The sequence below is a fragment of the Carya illinoinensis genome, chromosome 9 (genome assembly GCF_018687715.1).
Source record: "Carya illinoinensis cultivar Pawnee chromosome 9, C.illinoinensisPawnee_v1, whole genome shotgun sequence".
Classification (NCBI taxonomy): Eukaryota; Viridiplantae; Streptophyta; class Magnoliopsida; order Fagales; family Juglandaceae; genus Carya; species Carya illinoinensis.
Window position 1 is genome coordinate 6,791,295 of NC_056760.1, and position 19,567 is coordinate 6,810,861.

Consider the following 19,567-nt stretch of genomic DNA (forward strand, 5'->3'; position numbering starts at 1 on the left):
ACTTCATTCTCTTTATAAATTATAAACTAAAACCAAATTGCACAATGTAACTGATCATAAATACAGCCAGCCTAGCTAAGAAAGGCCCAAATCAAGCTGTATTTTAAGCATATTATTAATGTACCTTTTCGGCTTAAATATGAGATCCCAAACATTAAGCTAAAAATGATGGAAGTACGTACCGATCGGAAGAAGGGTCTCCAAACTTATTAAAGTGTGTGTGTGAAACAAATATAAAACTACAAAGATACTAAAAAAATATAGAAGTCCTCAGAACAAATGGCCTATAATATTAGAATCTCTTTCCTAGCTAGCTTCTTTGTAGTTTTGGCATAGGGTATGAGTTTAAAAAAAAAAAACCCGAGTACCGGCCCGGATTTTTTTTTGGGACTTTTGCCCGTAACTGGAATCCGGTTATCTGAGTTTCGGGTTGGAAAAAAATCCGGTCCGGTTATCCAACTCTAAGCTCGACGTACAGTACTATCCTATTTCCTATGTATTGGGCCCTCTACTACCTGTCAAATCTTACAAGTGAAATAACTACGCTTAAATATTTTAAATATTTATTAAATTTTAAAAAATATTTTTTAGTAAAAATAAAATACAATTTTGTTTACCTATTTGATTTGAGTGTTTGAGTGGCTAGAGGTCTGGGTAGCACCGTCTTAATAATATGGATAATACTAGTCTCACCGCTGGGAGCTACTAATGGATTTAGTTTTTTTTTTTTTTAATAATTTTGTGATTAAGAAAATATTTTTAATGATATTACAAATTTTTATCATTAAAAATATTTTCTTAAAAAATATTTAAAAGTATTAAAAAATTACATATAAAAAAAAAGTAAAAAACAAAACACTAAAATTCACTAACGATAGCTCCAAGCTCTTAGTGAGTATAGCATGATCCTAAAAATGAAAAAATCTAGTTATAAGTATAACTGCATATTAATATATGCACCAATTTAATGTGATTGATCAAAAAGTAGATTTTATTAAAAATAATGTTAATTTAAATTTTGAATATAAAAAAATCAATATTAATATACAGAATAGAACGTGACTTTAGTTGTACGTAACAAAACTCCCTAAAAATATATCTTCCATTACTCAATTTTCAATTGCGATTATGAAGTGGTGACACTTTCTGCAGGAGAAGCAACTTCCTATTTTTAGAGTGCCTAAGATTTATATATATATTTTTAAAAAACTGAATTTTTTATAAACAAATAAATTTTTATACAATTTTAAATTTATTTATTTTTCTAAAAGAGAAATATGCACAAAATTAAATTGCAAATGTCAATTTCAAAATAATTGATCTATCAGCCAATGTTAAACGGCCACCAAAACAATACGCAAAGACTCTGAAATATTATACAATTATGATATTCCTACGAGATATTATGTTATTGAGATTATTTATATGAACATGAATTTTTAAGAAGTATCATGTTTAAACTATTTAATTGTTAGTCTTTTAGTGAAAAATTTTATTTATAATCCTGAGTGAGAGATTGTGTGTGCAGTCCTATTGATAAATAAGAATAAAAAAAATATTTTTAAAAAGATATTAATGTAATTTTAAATTTATTTTAAATATTATTACATAGACTTGTACGAGCAATCCCCACTGCTCTCCATTTGGAGATTGTATATAAACTAACTCTAATTTAGCACAAAAATTGTCAATAGATGATTTGGCAATTGGCAATGGCATCTTTATTGCATTATTCGAGGGGTAATGTCAGCGTTCATTCTAAATCTTATCATCTCTAATCACCCTTATTGATGCCGACATATTTCAGATAGTTTTACGTATCAAAGATTAAAATGATAGTTACACAAAATATGTCACCTAATATGAGTTACTCGGAATAAGAAAAATTTAAGATGACGAAAAACTATTGGGTCAAGTTCTGCAGCTGAAACTGATTTATATAAGTTGGAGTCCGAATCTTCATGCTTTTGGGCTTCAGTTTGGTTTTATCCCAATTCCTTGATCTTCACGAATGAGCCTGTTGAGTTCAGAGCCAGCTTGGACCAGCTTGTCTTGAAATTTTACTATTCTAGTAATAGCTTTAGAGTGCCTATTTCATTATTTTTTTTTTCAATCCACGTTGGTTGTGGGTGTCGAGGAATGCATGTGAGAATTGTTGGAGAAACTTGGACCTCTCTCAATTTTAAAAATTAATTTAAGAGATAAATTTTTCTCTCACACTTATAAATTGACTACGAGGTCTTTCTACAATCAATGTGAGACAACTCTAATAATCTCCCCATCATACATTGGGTCCTAGATTGGAAGCAGTGACAAACCTGTTTCTCTTGTATATTATTGGGTCTGACTATTAGTAAACCTATGTTATTATACCCGTATTAGATAGTCTTAGACCTTTCTCAATTCTAAAAGTTAGTTTAAGAGGTGAGACTTTTCCTCACAATTATAAACTGATCACCAGCCTATTCCACAACTAATGTGAACCCCAACAAGAGTCAAATTGGGTAATACTTGCCACAGTGCTTGAGTTATTAGCTAGCTGGACATTTCGGGAGGTGCTCAACAAATCAAAGTTGTATGAAAGATGGTCTCTATTTGCATTATGTGGTGCATATGGCAAGAGTGTAATGATCATATATTTGAAGATAAGGAGCGGACACTAGAGAAGCTTCGATCTTTATTTTTTCGTATTTTATTTCTATGCGCCATAGCTATCACTTTAATGGTTTAAATTTACATGATTTTTTTATTTCCACTACTACGACCTAGATAGGTCTTGTCTTTTGTATACCATATTGTGTAATTTGGTTATACCTATCCTTATTAATAATTTCGTTTACTTTAAAAATAAAATAAAATTATGAGTTCATTTAACTTTTTGGTGCTGAAGCTATTTTTGTCTTTCACCCAGATGGTATAATTGAGTAAGACCTTAAGATTTAATGGAGGGTACAAAAATTAGATTGTGTTTTGAGATGAACAATGAGTTGGTCCTTAAATCTAATCATCTGACATTAGTAGGACTTTATCCCTCTTTCTGACCACTTTGTATCTTTGCCTTCATGCAGTTTGTTGCAGCTTGTAAGAAACCTCTGGTGTTTCGTACCATCACCGAGTATTTGGCTGGGTGGTGTTCATTGAGGAAGTACCTACATTATGAGGAACCACATTCTGTTCCACTCAACCTAGTTCTGAAATTAGCCCTTAACATTGCACGTGGGATGCAATATCTTCATTTCAGGGGATACTTCACAGGGTTCAAAAATCTGAAAATCTACTGCTGGGTGAAGACGTGTGTGAAGGTAGCAAATTTTTGTATTTCATGCTTAGAGTCGCAGTGTGGCAATGCAAAGGGTTTCACAGGCGTTTGTATTCTACTGTCAAGTTTTATATTTGCAGAGTTTGGAAATGGCGTGTATGAACTGGACTGGAACAACTGGACAGTTTGTATTAGCTTAGCATGCCCATCATAGTTGCTGAAACCCTTGACATTTCTGTTGCGTGAAGTGGTAAAGAAATTAGCTTTTTACATGTCAATATTCAGAATAGCTAGACAGTTTTGAGAGGGCTGCAGAATTCTTAATAGATGTTATCTTTTAGCTTACCATGTCCATCATGGGTAAAAGAAAATTAGCATTCTGAATTGTGGCTGCCCTTGGATATGATCCTCTTTATGAGTCCAATTCACTTGTTTCATGCTTCTCAAAATTATTGTTCTTAGAACATTTTGCTTGTATGTTTTAGATTCACTTGCTATATTAACTTCTTGCTTTTTAATTTTCACAATGTGGCTGAATTGTCTACAGATTTTTCCAGAAAATCCAACGTGGAAACCACTGCTGGACAGTTGGGATATAATCTTATAAAAATTCCATTGGACAGTTTTGTGCATGTATTGGATAGGATTTTAGGTAAGATAAATTAATATTTATTTTGTAAAATGTGGACATTAATTAACATTGGAGTGTAATTGCTACTTACGAAAAAAAGTATTAAAATGCATAATATTATATTATTATTTTAACTTTAAGAGAGATATTTCAATATGGATTAATATCTTGAATAGTTTTAGATTTTTTAACAAAAAGCTCTAGTTTTAGTCAGATTTTGGCTTTGGCACATTGCCAATATTCTTATATGATAATATTTGATTTATAAAATAGAACTTATCTTACATAAAATTCTGACATACTAAAAGAATCCATTGTTTATTATTAATTAAGATTAATAAAACGAGTAATTCTATATATAATCGTAAAGTACGTAAATATCGTGTAATCGTTTTGAAAAAAAATAGAATTTACTATTAAAAAATTAATTTTTTTTATATGAATCCTATATTTTATTCACTTTTTTCAAAACGATTATAAAGTAGTTGCACCATTCACGATTGCAGATATATTTTTTCTAAAAATACATTGTATTTTACAATTTTGTTTTACAACTCTAAAGTGAAAGATATTTTTATAGAATTAAGTATAGATTGCAACTTTATTTTACAAATCTATAGTGCTATAGTGCTGCTTAAGCATAATCAAAGTTATTTAAAAGAGAAAGGAAAATTATATACACTATATTATCATCTTATTTTCGTCTCACTAAATAATATGTGATATATTTTTAATATTAAAATAATTATTTATTACATGCTTTTTTATCATTTTATAATAATAAATATATAACATCTTATTTAATTAAATAAATAAAAAAATAAATATGTGATGTATAGCATTACCTACGCAAGGGATGCACACGATCAACGCTTCTCCATTGGCGTTCGCACATTGACCACGTAACCATTGCTTAGCGACCCCAAGGGCCCCGATTCGCCAATTGCCTTGATGTCTCTTATTTGACTTGGGTTGCTCGCAGCCTCCTGCCCTCTTCTTCAAGAAACCCAACCTCTGATCCAGTCCAACACGAGACCAATATTGAAACTTTTATAAGCTCGAGTTTCCTTCGTTTTAATTGGCTAAATATCAAGTACTCGGTGCCCATTCGTATCTAAAATTATAGTCGTAAATCGTAATGGTACTCCCGCTATTGAAACTCGGGACGCTGGCATTGAAGACTCTCAGCAAACCCGTGGCTAGCAGGCTGAAGCAACAGGCTGCGTTTCACCCCAGGTTCCGCCAGTTCATCATTGACATGGCCCAGGTAATAAGCTACGCGATCTTACACTTTTAGCCGTATAAACACTTTTCTGCTCTGATTTTATCAACTGGTGTTGATGTGGATCGCTGTAGCCTGTAATCGAATAAATACCGTTTCAGATTGGTGAATAAGTCGTGTACTTAAGCCAGTGACCCCCTTTTGTTCGAACCGGAATTTATTAGAAAGAAACTATTAATTATAGATGGCTTCTGTTTCCCTCTTGATCCATTCGTGTCCAGTCATCTTAGGGTGATATTCACTGACATCTAATTATTTCATGTTGCTGCTTCTGATATTACTTCTCTTGGTTTGTATAATATAGACTCTAAAACGCGTTTTGTTTAATTTTGATGATTGGAACCAGTCAAACCATCGATTCACAACACAAATGCAAAGACGCTTATATGGTCATGCAACCGATGTTGAGATTCGCCCTTTGAATGAAGAGAAAGCCGTTCAAGCTGCTGTAGACCTTATTGGGGAACTCTTCGTCTTCTCGGTATCATTTATTTATTTGTATGCATAATCTTTCTGAACAGTTGAAGTATGTCCTTATGCTTGCGGTCACATGTTACTTGCGTTTATGTATGCATGCTTGATTTGTCATCTACAGGCAAGCCAAGGTGCATGTCTTGCCATAAATGTTTATGTACTTCTGTCTTTGGCTTTATAAGTAACCGAGCTATAGGAAATAAAAGGAAACTGGGACTCTGTATAATTATTACTTAATCAGCCAATGCTGCTACTACTAATAGAAAAGTCTTAACATGACTTGCAGAAAACTTTGAACTTGACCTTGTGATTAACATTGTACTTAAAAAAGACTTGATCAATTTAGAATTGTAATACACTAATACTGTGTTATTTGATTTAAGCTTGTGAGATAAAATTGATTCTGAATAGGACGATCAAAACATTCACCAGTTAAATCTGAGCAGACCTCTATATGGTTGACCTGAAATTTAATTGACTTGTGATTCTTTTGCTATCCTGCTTTGTATCTCACCAGAGGATGAGATTTGGGGATGGGAAATGGGAATGTCAAAAGTGAACATGCTTGTGCTCACAGGATTGCAGAGAGACTTTGAATAATCGGATGGGTAGAAGCGCCTTGTGGGACTTGATCCCACTACATTAGGCAATTGGGTGAAACAAATATATTGCTGAATCACAAGGCTAGTGCTATAAAATTCTGTGTTGACTTATTTAGTTTATGAGAAACAATTCCACAAATACTGGACATGGCTGATGAGTTTTCCTGCAACCGCAACTGAAAAAAACTATTCCTTTTTTCTTAAAAGAGAAATGCTAATGCCTGGATTGGAACAATGAAGCAATGATATATAGTCTAATAGTCCAACTATACATGGAATTTGCCTTGTCAGCAATGCATAACAACAAAATATTGAATTATTTTGTGGTGCCTAATTAATAATTAGGATTACTACAGAAAGTTTGCTCTCTTGTCAAATACCCATAACCAAAAAAAAGTTTGCTCTCTTGTCATTCTTGTCTCTTGGACATTGAGTGTATGAATTGCAAGATGAAGATAGTTTTGATTAATATCCTTAATTTCAATAGTTGTTCTGGTTGAGATTTGACTCCTTGTTGGTGAGCATCTCTTTCTGGGGTTTTTCAAAATCCAAATTAGCGAATTGAAATGCATTTCCACTTTGTATAGATGGATAAAGCAAAAGGTTCACCATTTCTGTAGGTCATATACCCTATAGCAAGGGGAAACGATGGACTGTGATTGGATTCTGCCTTCAATTTCATAAGCATATAACTGTGAAGCATTTCTTCCCATAGGTGGGTCTATTTGGCAACACTTTTAAATTCATTGTACATAATATGCGGAGAGTGGCATTGTGGGTTGCATTTAAGGGGAGGAGGATCTGCAATATTTGATGCGTGAATACATCATACACCTCATAAAAAACACAAAAAATTACTTGCTTTTACCACCCTAGATATCAATTCTATATGTATGAATGACCGTTTACATGACCAAACTTCTACGTATATAGGTTGCAGGAGCTGCTGTGATCTTTGAAGTGCATAGAAGTGCTAGATCAGAAGCCAGAAAGGAGGAATTACGCAAGCAAGAATTTGAGGTGAAATGGCAATAACCATCTATGCTAGTGATAACTGGTATATAATCCTTGTGTTTATACCTTTGGACTGATAAGATATCTGGAGATCTACCAAGAGACAATAATACACCAAAATATCACGACGAGCACATGCTTATTGATATGCTATTGTAGCTGAGTTTTGAATATTTTCATCACCCTACTACATTTACTAATATTTGATTATTTTTTTTACTAATAAAAAAGAATAAAATATTAGTAAATGTAAAACCTCCTCTTTTCTTCCTCTTTTCTCTTCTTTTCTGTCATTGAGTTACTCTCTTCATCTTACATTACTCCCTCACAACTTGTAGTATGAGTCAGGCACGGTGTTTAACATCTATACTGTCTCATTTGGCATGATCAAGCGAAAGTGGCCACCTCTGTGGACTGATTGGTTACAAACTTAAGAAGCATATTTTAGAGTTGGTACCAAGGTTGTGATAGATCAATATAAGCATTTTAAAATATCATCTATTACTTTTTAGTCCTCAGTCTTTCAGACAGAACCAATTCTCATATTCTCCACTAATTTTAGTGTGCCTATCATAGTCACACAACTCTATCTGTAAGAATGCACAAAGTTTTGAGATAATGGATGATCATTTTAAAAAGTTTGCTCAGGGATGCTTAAATCAAAACTTCTCTTTGAATTGTTGTAAAAAATTGTATGTGTGTGCACCTTTTGGCTTGAAAAGAATTGAGACTATTTTATTTAACACTGTTAATGAAGGGAATATCTGAAGTTAGACATGTCAATGGCATGGTATCTTTTTGTGCATTTTCCCATCATCTGTGATGAAATAATTAAACAAAAAAAGGTGTATAATTTTCTTATGGACTCCTATGACTACTATAAATGTTGTGATTCTCATCATATGTTGTGATTCTCAGGAAGATAGTATAAATATTTTAAGGCCACCTAATTATTCACAATCCCCTTTGTTCATCTTTTACTCAGGCAATGAGGCAAAGAGATGAGGACTTAGCAAAAGAAGTGGAACTTCTTAGGCAAAAACTCAAGGAACTGGAGCAGCTTGCCAAGGGACGAGGACTTGGAGGAATTTTCAACATCAGACATAATAATACAGAAACTGGAAAGGCAGCTAAACAGGCTTGATTTGAACAAGAGATTCTTCTAATAAATTACAATTTTTGTGACACAATTTCTAATGTATTGAATAGTTTCCCTTCAGCAAGGGGGAGTTTTACCCAATTCTTTTGACCTCGGGTCAACTTTCCAGATTGAGTTCTGGCTTCTCCCGGTTCATTTGTAAAAGAATACTACAAGAAATTCGAAATGCGAGTTGTGTTTTTATTGCTGGAAAATAAAATGAAGTCGAGGAATACAGCGAGGCTGTCGATCGAGACAAGCGATGATATATCATATGAATTAAATGAGATGTCTATAACTCGGCCAGTTGCCAGCCTGGGTCCATTTATGTATGCCATCACTTTCCCCCCTTGAAAATGACACTCCGGTTTATCCTCTCAAACGCCTAAATGCAAATGTTCATGAATGCAGGCAGATCCGGTTGGCGAGGTATTATTGTCGTTTCTCTAGTTATGATGAGCGCTAAAGTCTCGTTGCACTCTTTATTTTCCTTGGCACTGCTCTTAGTGATGGACCTTGGGCAAGAAACTGAAATCTGTAGTATCTGTATTTTTCTGGACCATCAAGAGTGCAGGTAATTGAGAATTTTTAACTCATTACATGATATGCATCATATCCTTTTCCTATGACACGATTGGTATTCTCTGTTTCTTTTTATTTTTCTTTTTATTTTTTTAATTGGGTCAACATAGACAGCTAAGATTTTCATTTTTGATGAATGCCGAGTCAAAATATACTCCAATTATGACGTGGGTATAATGACGAGCATGGTTGAGAGATTTTAGAAGCATGTCGTGTCATTAATCAGGATTAAACATTCATATCTTGGTGCCGTTAACTGGGAGTTATAATCTGCTGAATTTGCCATCCTTTTAAATCTCTTGTAACAGGAAGGGCATCAAAACAGGAATCCGATGATGGGTGGTAGTGGAAGTGCTTTTTATTTATTCGTTTCTTCCTCTACTCATCTTTCACTTCTCTAAAGGGACACAAAAATGGTGCTCATTTTCAGTGAGGTGGCCGAATTACAAATTGCCAAGTGGATATTTGAAGGGACTTTGCCATCTGATTGCCCCGACCTGAATATGGGTTAGGGGGATTTTTGAGCTAGTGGGCAATGGGTTTGTATTCTGAGAAAGGAGTGCAAGTAACTTAACACCAAAGTTTGCTAAAACACAAAAAGAAGATGCACGAAGGTTAAGATCTTACTTGGGATGGCTTTATGAAGTTAAGATTCACGGAATCAAAATTCGAACAAAGCTAAACTTTTCAAGATAGATTACTGCATGACAGTGAACTTACAATAGGTGTTGGAATAATATTTTGAGAAATGATATGAATTTTTGGAGTTTTTATCGGAATTTTAAAATCTAATACAATAAATAAATAAATAAAGGCTATCTTACATTATTTATTACTTACTTGTATGATTTCTTTAAATTATATTATGTTCAATAAATATTATAAAATTATATCTTGTATCGATCTACTTTTCGTTCACTTCAACTGTTTAAAAACCTTCCACCTTTATAAAATCAACAATATTGATCTTAAACCATCATCAATTTAAGGATGAGTATTGAGTTGATCTCAACTAATCTCATTTTATCTATTTATTACAATGTTATCAAATTTTTAAATAAAATGTAATAAACAATTCAACATTTTCAAATTTTAAAATAAAAATAATATTAAAAAATTATATTCTAATAATATTTTATTCAACTTTCAACTGTTATTTCATCTCATCTTAACTTAACTCAACTCACTATATCTCTCCTAAATTTGATTGGAAACATTTATGCTAAAGGTTGTTCACAACGAGCAAATGTATCACGTTTAGGTGTGGTTTAGATTGTAAGTTGAGATGAAAGTTGAATAAAATATTATTAGAATATTATTATTATTTTAAGATTTGAAAAAATTAAATTATTTATTATATTTTATATGAAAATTTTAAAAAATTATATTAAAGAAATGAGATGAAACGAGACTTAATTATGTGATGAAACAAGCTTTTCTTATATCCAAAAGGGATTATAATGTTCTCTCAAACGGCACAATCCCCGCAATTATAAAATCTTTTAAAAAAAAATTATTAATAAAAATAAAACCTAACCATAAAAAGGGCATTAATTTTTCCCGAATAGTATTAAAATTAAAAATCAGTATATTCTCAACATTAAAGGGGACTTAAGTTAATATATTTGCGGTATTGTGATTTTTATTCCTTTTTTTTTTTTTAATCCTTTTTTAGAAGACTTTTATTCCCTCTATACACGATATATATTCGATAATTTTATTTTTTTCTATCAAGTATTATTTGGTACTGAAAAACAGAGCTTCTCTATTATAAAAAAAAAAAAAAAAAAAAAACAGAGCTTCTAATGCTTGAAAATGAAAAGCATGAAAGTTGAAACCATGAGCGACTGTCGGGACAGGTCGTCCATATCTTATTACTCGGATGTCCAAAAGTCTAAAATAGCCCTATTTGGTCCCTCGCAGATATCCTGTATCCCAACCCACATATTCGTAGTAATTTATCTGACTTTCTAAGGGCAAATTCTAAAGCCCAACCGACCACGTTGATCCACTTCAGCGTCGGTAAAAATAAAAAATAAAAAAAAAACATGAAAACCCCCAATCTCTCTTAGCTTTTTTGCCGCGTCCACGTTGCTGATGCTCCCCGGACATTCAGAGAGTTCGGGAGAGAGGAGAAGCAAGAGGACTGCTACTCGGCATGGAGTGTAAAAGTTAGAAGACCCAAAAGCAAAGGCGAAGCCAAATTCTATCGGACAAAGAAAAAGGTAAAAACAAAAGCTTTTCTGATTGGGAAATTTGGAATCAGAAAAGAAAGATTAAAACTTTGGAGGGTGAGGGCATCTCTTTTCGATCAGTCTAGTCCTCTCGAATATTTCTCTCTCTCTCTCTCTCCCTACAATCTCCGAACCATTTATTTCCTGCAGCATAGGGGTTATAGATAGAGAGAGCGACACTCTCTCTGTGGGTTTCCATCTTTTCTGAGTTTGGTTTTTCAATTCCCGTCCTGTTTTTATTTGCTAATTGTCCTGATCTTTGACGGCGATCACCTGAAGACTTCTGCCTTTTTCTGGTATGCTACTTTTTCTTTCTTCTTCTTTTGACCTGTTTGGTTAATATTTTGTGAGGTATCATCTTCGCAAATTCTGAGGCTGTTTCTATTTATTATGTTGGTTTTTCTCTCAAAAACTTAAGTTGGTAGACTCAATTTTATTTGGCGTTTGGTTTAATATATGAGCATCCTTTACTCTAAAATTACTTTACTAATTCTTCTATTGGTAGCAGCAATGTTCTGCTAATCTCATTATAGAGCGTCTCCAGATTTTTTTGTTATTTAGTTCGATTGACATTTTTTGGTGGTTGGTGGGGGGTGGGTGTATTATCTTTTAACTTATAAATTGGGTGTGAATTTGATTACTCTTTTGGTCTAAAACCTCATTGGTTTTGACCCGAAATTGGGTTTGTTTTCTTTTCTGGATTGCAGGGCTCTACAAAGAAGTAAGGTTGGAAGGCTTACTGATGGGGAAGGGTTCGAAGAGCAATTGCAAGTCTGCATCACACAGGCTCTTCAAGGACAAGGCAAAGAACAGGGTTGACGACCTCCAAGGGATGTTCGTGGATCTGCAGTTTGCCAGGAAGGAGAGTCGCTCGATCGATGCTGCAGTACTTGAGGAACAAGTCCATCAGATGCTCCGGGAGTGGAAAGCCGAGCTCAATGAGCCCTCTCCAGCTTCTTCTTTGCAACAAGTTAGTTTTGTATCAATGTATCATACTCGTATCATTTTGGGAGCATAGCTTTAAGCATATATTTAAATGCTATATAGATACTCGTATCATCGTGGGTGAATAATTATTGTAAGGTTGAAATTTCTAGTGGTGTGATTGTGACCTGTGGTGTTTATGTGTGTTTATATAGGGGGGTAGCCTTGGGTCTTTCTCCTCGGATATATGTCGTCTATTGCAGCTTTGTGAAGAGGAAGATGATGCCACTAGTCCATTAGCTGCGCCAAATCCCGAGCCTAATAATCAAAGTACACAAGTTGGAGACAGTTTGATCTTTCAAGAGGTGGGAATTCTAAATTTCAATTGCTTCTGACATTATTTGTTCGTTTTTTTTAGGTTTTCTTTTTTAAAAGAAAATTAATATTGGCTTGGATTATTAACATATGATTTGTTTGTGGATGCGATACATTAGTTTGACTCAAAAAGAATAAAAGATGGGAGAGGCCGCTCTCCAATCAATCCAATTGAATGAAATATAAGATCCTTGAATTTATCATATATGTGATATTGACTATGTTCAAATGCTATGTCAACAGAAGCTTATGGGAGTTTTCTATGAAAAATATAGGGTTTGGATGACAATTAAACATGCACATAAGACCAAACATTTACGTGATTGAGTACAGATGCCTACTTCCACAAGTATAAGACAATCACACTGGAATTTGACGAACAGAAGAGGGATTATGATGTTGCGGAGATAAACTCAAATTTTAATCTCCTAGTACACTCAGAGCCTCACTTATTCAGAAATATTTAATCCCAAAAGTGCTCTCCTCACAAGTGGACAACCTTGGAATGAAGTTCTGACTTAGTTCAAGTGACCACTCTTGGACTGAAGTCCTTAAATAAATCAAAGTCCTTAATTCAGATTGAAACCATCAAACACTAAGCACTAATGTCTATATATATGGCTTGAAGAACTGTAATTCATCACTCTTCTTTATGATGTGAAATTACCACCTTATTACATCTTAACTAAGCACCTTATGGCCTCTTACTTCAAAAATTTCACTTTCAATGATTTCAGCATATGAACAGGAGCTAGTATGTGCCTGTAATCTGGAAGTAACTGAAAGTGCATTAAAATTTTATGTTCATTCAATTATGGTTTGATTTTTGTTCATGCCTGACTATGAGATTGCAAACGTATTAAAAAAATGACTGAGTGTTAAAGCCTATTTTGTAAGAACAGGTTAGAAGGGGAGAAGAAATCATTCCCAGTCCATGGTTGGTGTGGTCTGGAGCCCACATTGACGATTTGGAGTGGCAGTATGGTGTCCGTACATATGTCCATTTCAATAAATAGAAAATAAATACAACAAATATAAATGGAGAATGAGACACAAATTTACATGATTTGGCACATGGCCTACTTCTACGGGTCATTTGGAGGGCAAATTCACTATAAATGGTGTATTTTACAGTCTCTCATGGTCTCTTGTAACTTATTGTACAAATGGGTCAATGATACTTGCTGCCTACAGAAAATAAAACTGGAGCTTCCGTCTAGAGGTTGAAGAAGCTCTTTTCTCAAGTCCCCCAGAATTCCCCGCATCTTTGATCTCAGATCCCTTTTATTGGCCTCTGTTAGTGGTTGGTGAAGAGCTCGGCTTTATATCACTTCGCTGTGCTTTCTTGCCTACCTTATCCCCTTTCCCTCTGTTTTCCACCCTTTTCCGGTCATTTCCTTTCTTTTCCCCCTGACACCTATTCCCTTAATCAGCTTTTGCCCCCTTATTTCCTTCTCTCTCTCTTCCTTTCTGAAGATGGGATCCCTCCTTTAGGCTGGGCTTGGTGAGCTTGGGCTAGCGACATTTTTCCGCCCATGAGGTTCCAAGCTGTTAATTGTAGAAAACATGGGGAATTTATCACTTGAATGAACCTTTTCCTTCAATGCATAGGGACTAGAAGTTATGAGAATAATTTAGCTAAGAAGACTACAATATGGGCAATATATTAATAATGAGGGGCAGAAAAAAAAAATTATATTTAATGCCAAGTGCTCGAATAATTTCTTTTAAATCTCTGGTTTCTGTTTTTTTATTGATCCTTTACGATTATTGTTCATTTCTTGTGCTTTGATGAATGCGATCTCCCCAAGTTTGCTGGGCTTGCTCTTCTTCTTCTTTTTTGTTGAGAGAGAGATATTAAGTCTAGACCTACCTATCAAAAAAATTAAGTCTAGACCTAGTTGATAGGCCTTAGGGGCCCAGTGCATGGATTCTGGCTTTGCTCACCACATTGTCAAGTTTGACCTTTATAACATACATTCATAATATGATTAAGACAGTTATATGTGTAGGATCCTAAACATATATCACTTGAGCATGGTGATTTTCCTGGATTTAAGGTTAGCTTGTATCAATTTGAGCTGTGAATGGATACTTTGTATCATCTTCATGGCTGTGAAGTTGGTAGTTCGTATTAGTTGTTTTCTAGGTACACTGTAAGTACACTTTATTAGCTAGAACATACTTATGCTTTGTTTTCTAGCATGATCTGTTATATTACTTTCTTTGATATTATCATTTACTTCTTTACATGTAACAGTTCTATTGCAATGTCATGTCAATTAGATTTGAAAATGGCCATTCATTGGTGATTAGATTTGATATCTTGCAGGGATTTACTGTGAATCAGGGGCAGCAGGACCATGGTTTTCCATTGATTGTTGAATGCAAAAACCCGTCCCCAGAAGGTCATGATGTGTCAGTTAATAACTCGGATGGGGCTACTCATTTGGACTATCATCAGTTTGATTTGCATCAAGACTTTGAGCACAACTTCTACACTGGTTTTAGTGGTACTGGTTTGTCTAGGGAGGATGGCGTGCCTCATGTTTCTAGCTATCTGCCGAGTATATGCCCTTCACCTTCTGCTTTCCTAGGCCCAAAATGTGCACTTTGGGATTGTCCAAGGCCTGCACACGGCTTGGACTGGTGTCAAGACTATTGCAGTAGCTTTCATGCAGCTTTAGCATTGAATGAAGGTCCACCTGGCATGGGTCCTGTTCTAAGACCTGGAGGCATTGGCCTGAAGGATGCTCTCCTTTTTGCTGCTCTTAGTGCAAAGGCACAAGGAAAAGATGTTGGTATCCCAGAATGTGAGGGAGCTGCTACTACAAAGTCTCCATGGAATGCACCTGGTAGGTTTTTATATTTGGCCTTGCATTTTTTATTTGCTAGCAGTGATTTCTAGTGGTTGGAACTGAGTGATCCTGAACTTAGCTGACATATTTCCAGGCTGATTAGTTAGTTCTGCTATTTGATTGCAGAACTCTTCGATCTATCAGTTCTGGAAGGTGAAACAATTAGGGAATGGCTCTTTTTTGATAAGCCTCGAAGAGCATTTGAGAGTGGGAACAGAAAGCAGAGGTCATTGCCAGATTACAGTGGGCGCGGTTGGCACGAGTCAAGGAAGCAGGTGATCAATGAATTTGGAGGCCTGAAGAGGTCCTACTATATGGATCCACAACCTCTTAACCATTTTGAGTGGCACCTCTATGAATATGAGATCAATAAGTGCGATGCTTGTGCTTTGTATAGATTGGAATTAAAACTTGTTGAGGGGAAGAAGAACTCCAAGGGGAAAATAACCAATGACTCAGTTGCTGATCTGCAGAAGCAGATGGGAAGGCTCTCTGCTGAGTTTCCATCTGATATTAAGCGCTCTATGAAGGGGAGGGCCAAAGTTAATGGAAAGGCTGGTGTAGGTCATGTTTACCCTGTTGCAAATCGAGTAACACCAACAAATGGGGCATATGGGATAAATGCACCATATGATTATCTTGTTGAGAATATGGGTGAGTATTATCTGACGTAGTTATAGAAGATTGGCTGGATGCTGAAAGTGCTGGATGTTGTTAGTTTAGTTACATTAGGCAGCAAGCAATGGGGTTGTGATTTTTATTTTATATTATCTTTCTCTTCACTCGTTGGTTCTCTAGAATTGTGAATGGCTCATTCTCACATGAAGTGCGGTATTAGAGTGTCCCAAAAACTGGAGCTTATTTTTAACTTCTGAAATATGGTGACAAACTGATAGAATGGGTGATTTTCGTCAGTCCATTTTTATAAACAGTTGCGATATATTGAAAACTGAAAACCAGATACTTTCACCAAAACTGGAATAGGTAGATGAATACAGTTGCTGTAATTCATCTGTCATAATCTGTGATTCTGTATTCAAAATGAGTTAATGTAGGCCTTGCGCTGGTTAATGACAGCCTGTGATATGTGCTGTGGCTGCTGGTGTACAATATTTTCTGTTTTACTGGATGTTGAAGTATATAGAGATTCCGGCCTGTTGTTTTGGATCTAAAATAATGTGTTTGCTATGCATGTTTTTTATTTTTTTATTGGCTTATTGGCACCGGATTTTTATCAACAGCATCCCGACTAATTTTGAGTGCGCACAGGTTCTTAGTAAAAAGTATCACACAAGTGTAATTCGAATAAATCAAGAAAATTTTTTCCAATCTGGTAACCCTCAGAAATTATTTGCGTTAAAAGGGAGTTTCAACCTTAGACATGAAAGCATACCTCCAAACTCAAGCTTTACCCCAACCCCAAGGAGTTTTACTGTACATGTTTACTTTACTCACTCTACTGTGAAATAGAATCCACTTGCGAAAAGAAATGAAAAATATGATTAATTTACAATTCTTTTATAACCCTAAATAAAATGAATAAGAGCAATAGTTTAGTAAAATTTGAATTTATTTGTATTGAAATGGCTTAACCCTTTTTTTTTTTTTTGTGATAAGTAAAAGTAAAATTTGATTGATAGAAAAAGGCATACCCAAGGACATAAGAAGCATACACAATATATATCCAATAATCACCAAGTACTAGAAAGTAGTGTTGAAAAATATTCTATTCAACTCATTCATGAAATGACATAAATGCATTGATGAATAGTAAAATGAATTGAAATACTCAAAACAAAATTGTTAGCATATCACTATCCTTCGCTGAAGCTTTAACATAACTGGAGGTAAAATGCTGTACATAGAAAAAGACCCAACAAGCATGGTTGAGGGCCCGCTCTTATCACAGAAAACCTAAAGACGAGAACAAAAATCTAATCAACATATTTTATCATACATCACAATATATCAGCACATAAATCTTAAGTATTACAGCACAATGCATTGGAGCATTTGATATTTGGATCACCTACGTAGGGCACATTCCTAATGTGGTTACCTTGAAATGCTTACAAATTATTCTCTCACACTAACACGGAATTAGATACCATGTGTCAAGAGTATTAAAACTAAGATAATCCCCGGCTCCGTTATTAATAGCTACTCCAGCACTGGAACCAGTGTTCAAAGCCCCTAAGCACCGTCGTCTTCAAGGTTGTTAACCCGTTCACATTCGTCAATCCATTCGCTATATCTACATTCACATCTTCAATATGAGAGAGAGAGAGAGAGAGAGAGAGAGAGAGAGAGAGAGAGAGAGAGAGAGAGAGAGAGAGAGAGAGAGAGAGCACTTACACGTCAATGGGCTCGGTCAAAGCTGCAAAAACATGAGACAAACCGTGAGAATCAGTTCAGTTATAATCTTTAGTAATCAAATTGACATTTTAGCTTCATATTCCACAACCTCTAATAAATTGATGATATTATAAGTCAGCATAACATCATGATGATATCCCATTCATCACCCTCTTACACTAAAACTGGGGTGTTACAGTCTCTTCCACTAAAATGACAATGTTTTCGCCAGGTTATTCCATTGTAAATTGCACAACTTTTTTTTTTTTTGTTTTTTTGATGAGTATTGTAAATTGCACAACTCAAGTACCATACTTATGTTTTGGGGTTGGTTTGTAACGACCTAAAGAAAACTCAAGTCACATCTTAGCCGCTTGAAACTATTAGAAAAGGTAAGAATTTCTAATCTGGAATCTCATTTACCACTCTTTCATATCAAACCAAGTATTACAGGATATCTCCTGTGAACCTGGATGATGCCATTTTTTCTCATTAATAAATTATCTTACTCGGAAAAATGGCTTTCCAAATCACCTGTGATGGTGGTACTGAAGCTCTCTTCACATATTCTGCAGGAGGCTTCCCCAATCAAGTTCTTCATATCACTGAAACGAGATACATTCCATAAGTAAGAACAAAACTGTGGAATCTGCAACCTTAAAATATGACATAAACCTTAAAAAAATGTTCATTCACATCATTCCACAACACAATGAGGGTTAAATGAGCAACTTTCACTAGATCTACACAACTCTGTGATACAGGAACATGTTGTCAAAAAGACAAATGAGAGACAGACATAAGTTGTTGTCAACAGTCTTGATGTCCAACATATCCAGTAGACAGAATGAGATAGTTGGGCCGTCTAAGATCCTCTCAAATTTTGTCATCGGTTTCATAAAATATTCACAGACTATACATGAAAATTACATGTATACTTACATGCGGCATTCAACGCTGGTTCCATGGTTGCAGAAAGGACAGCTAAAGACGGTGTCAAGCTTGTCCATCCGCTTCTTAGGTGGTGGCTTTGATCTGGATTTCCTCTTCCCCATACCTCAAAATCCTTGTTCCAAAATCACTGTCATTATTATAAGCAAGCCAGCCCATTATTAACATAAAAAATTAAAAAAGAAAAAGAAAAAACCGTTGCATTCAATTCGAATATATTTGAAAGAACAACAGCATAAATACTCGAAACAACTTTTCACACTTCAGCAGCATCGAAATCCTTCAAACAAAAACAAAATTCAACACTGAATAAATATTACCCGCAAGCAACAGGAAAACAACGTACCCTTTAAAATTCTTTTTTCCGAACGATGAAAAACTCACGAGACATAAAAAAGGGACCATTACAACTACTAACGCGAACAATCAAAATCCCAGGTCCAACAGGAACTGGACTTAAGCCAAACCCAACAAAGAAAATCAGCTCCCCGTCAATTTCATAGTAAAAACATACATAGGTTGTTTCCTGATAAACGCAGAGAAAAGAAAACTTAAAAAAAAAAAAAAAAAAAAATCAAATCATACGTCTTTACCAAACCGACAGGGGAAAAACACCCGCAACATGCCACTTCTCCCTACAATCCCACAAAAAGATAGATATCAAGCTAATCAAGATCATAATGACCAATACAGAAGCGTATCGAACCGTTTGGGAGGCTGATTCACAAGCAGAAACCCTAAACGTCACGTAGGAAGAGAGTCCCCCAAAAATCTGCAGGATTGATGATGGAGTATTTGATATTTCTTCTCAAAGAAGTAAAATAAATACATAAAATAAGACAAATCTTTCCAGGTGTCAGATATTTACAGCCACGGGGAGTACAGACG

General features: G+C 34.9%; 3 protein-coding genes across 9 annotated transcripts; 2 read left to right on the top strand and 1 right to left on the bottom strand.

Moving 5' to 3' along the window:
• Positions 1-4,837: 4,837 nt before the first annotated feature.
• LOC122275109 (OPA3-like protein) lies at positions 4,838-8,604 on the top strand. Its single transcript, XM_043084061.1, has 4 exons — positions 4,838-5,157; positions 5,519-5,653; positions 7,182-7,268; positions 8,248-8,604. Exons 1-4 carry the CDS (start codon positions 5,029-5,031, stop codon positions 8,404-8,406), a joined length of 510 nt encoding a protein of 169 aa, XP_042939995.1. The 5' UTR covers positions 4,838-5,028; the 3' UTR covers positions 8,407-8,604.
• A 2,428-nt stretch (positions 8,605-11,032) lies between these two features.
• On the top strand, positions 11,033-16,287 carry LOC122277486 (transcription factor VOZ1-like). 4 transcript variants are annotated; one of them, XM_043087470.1, is made up of 6 exons: positions 11,034-11,207; positions 11,496-11,512; positions 11,924-12,186; positions 12,356-12,505; positions 14,848-15,370; positions 15,500-16,287. In XM_043087470.1, the coding sequence occupies exons 3-6, from the start codon at positions 11,959-11,961 to the stop codon at positions 16,045-16,047; spliced, it is 1,449 nt and encodes a 482-aa protein (XP_042943404.1). In that variant the 5' UTR covers positions 11,034-11,207; positions 11,496-11,512; positions 11,924-11,958; the 3' UTR covers positions 16,048-16,287. The 4 variants fall into 4 exon arrangements, with proteins under 4 accessions (XP_042943405.1, XP_042943404.1, XP_042943402.1 ...); XM_043087471.1 differs by lacking the exon at positions 11,496-11,512 and having other exon boundaries at positions 11,033-11,207; positions 14,866-15,370; XM_043087468.1 differs by lacking the exon at positions 11,496-11,512 and having other exon boundaries at positions 11,035-11,207.
• Positions 16,288-17,308: 1,021 nt separating this feature from the next.
• On the bottom strand, positions 17,309-19,539 carry LOC122277489 (transcription elongation factor 1 homolog). Of its 4 annotated transcripts, none has more exons than XM_043087475.1 (5): positions 19,386-19,539; positions 18,671-18,809; positions 18,263-18,333; positions 17,729-17,750; positions 17,309-17,621 (listed from the first exon to the last, which is right to left on the bottom strand). In XM_043087475.1, the coding sequence occupies exons 2-5, from the start codon at positions 18,781-18,783 to the stop codon at positions 17,567-17,569; spliced, it is 261 nt and encodes an 86-aa protein (XP_042943409.1). In that variant the 5' UTR covers positions 18,784-18,809; positions 19,386-19,539; the 3' UTR covers positions 17,309-17,566. The 4 variants fall into 4 exon arrangements, with proteins under 4 accessions (XP_042943409.1, XP_042943406.1, XP_042943407.1 ...); XM_043087472.1 differs by having other exon boundaries at positions 17,309-17,627; positions 19,386-19,536; XM_043087473.1 differs by lacking the exon at positions 19,386-19,539 and adding an exon at positions 19,265-19,296 and having other exon boundaries at positions 17,309-17,627.
• Positions 19,540-19,567: the final 28 nt, after the last annotated feature.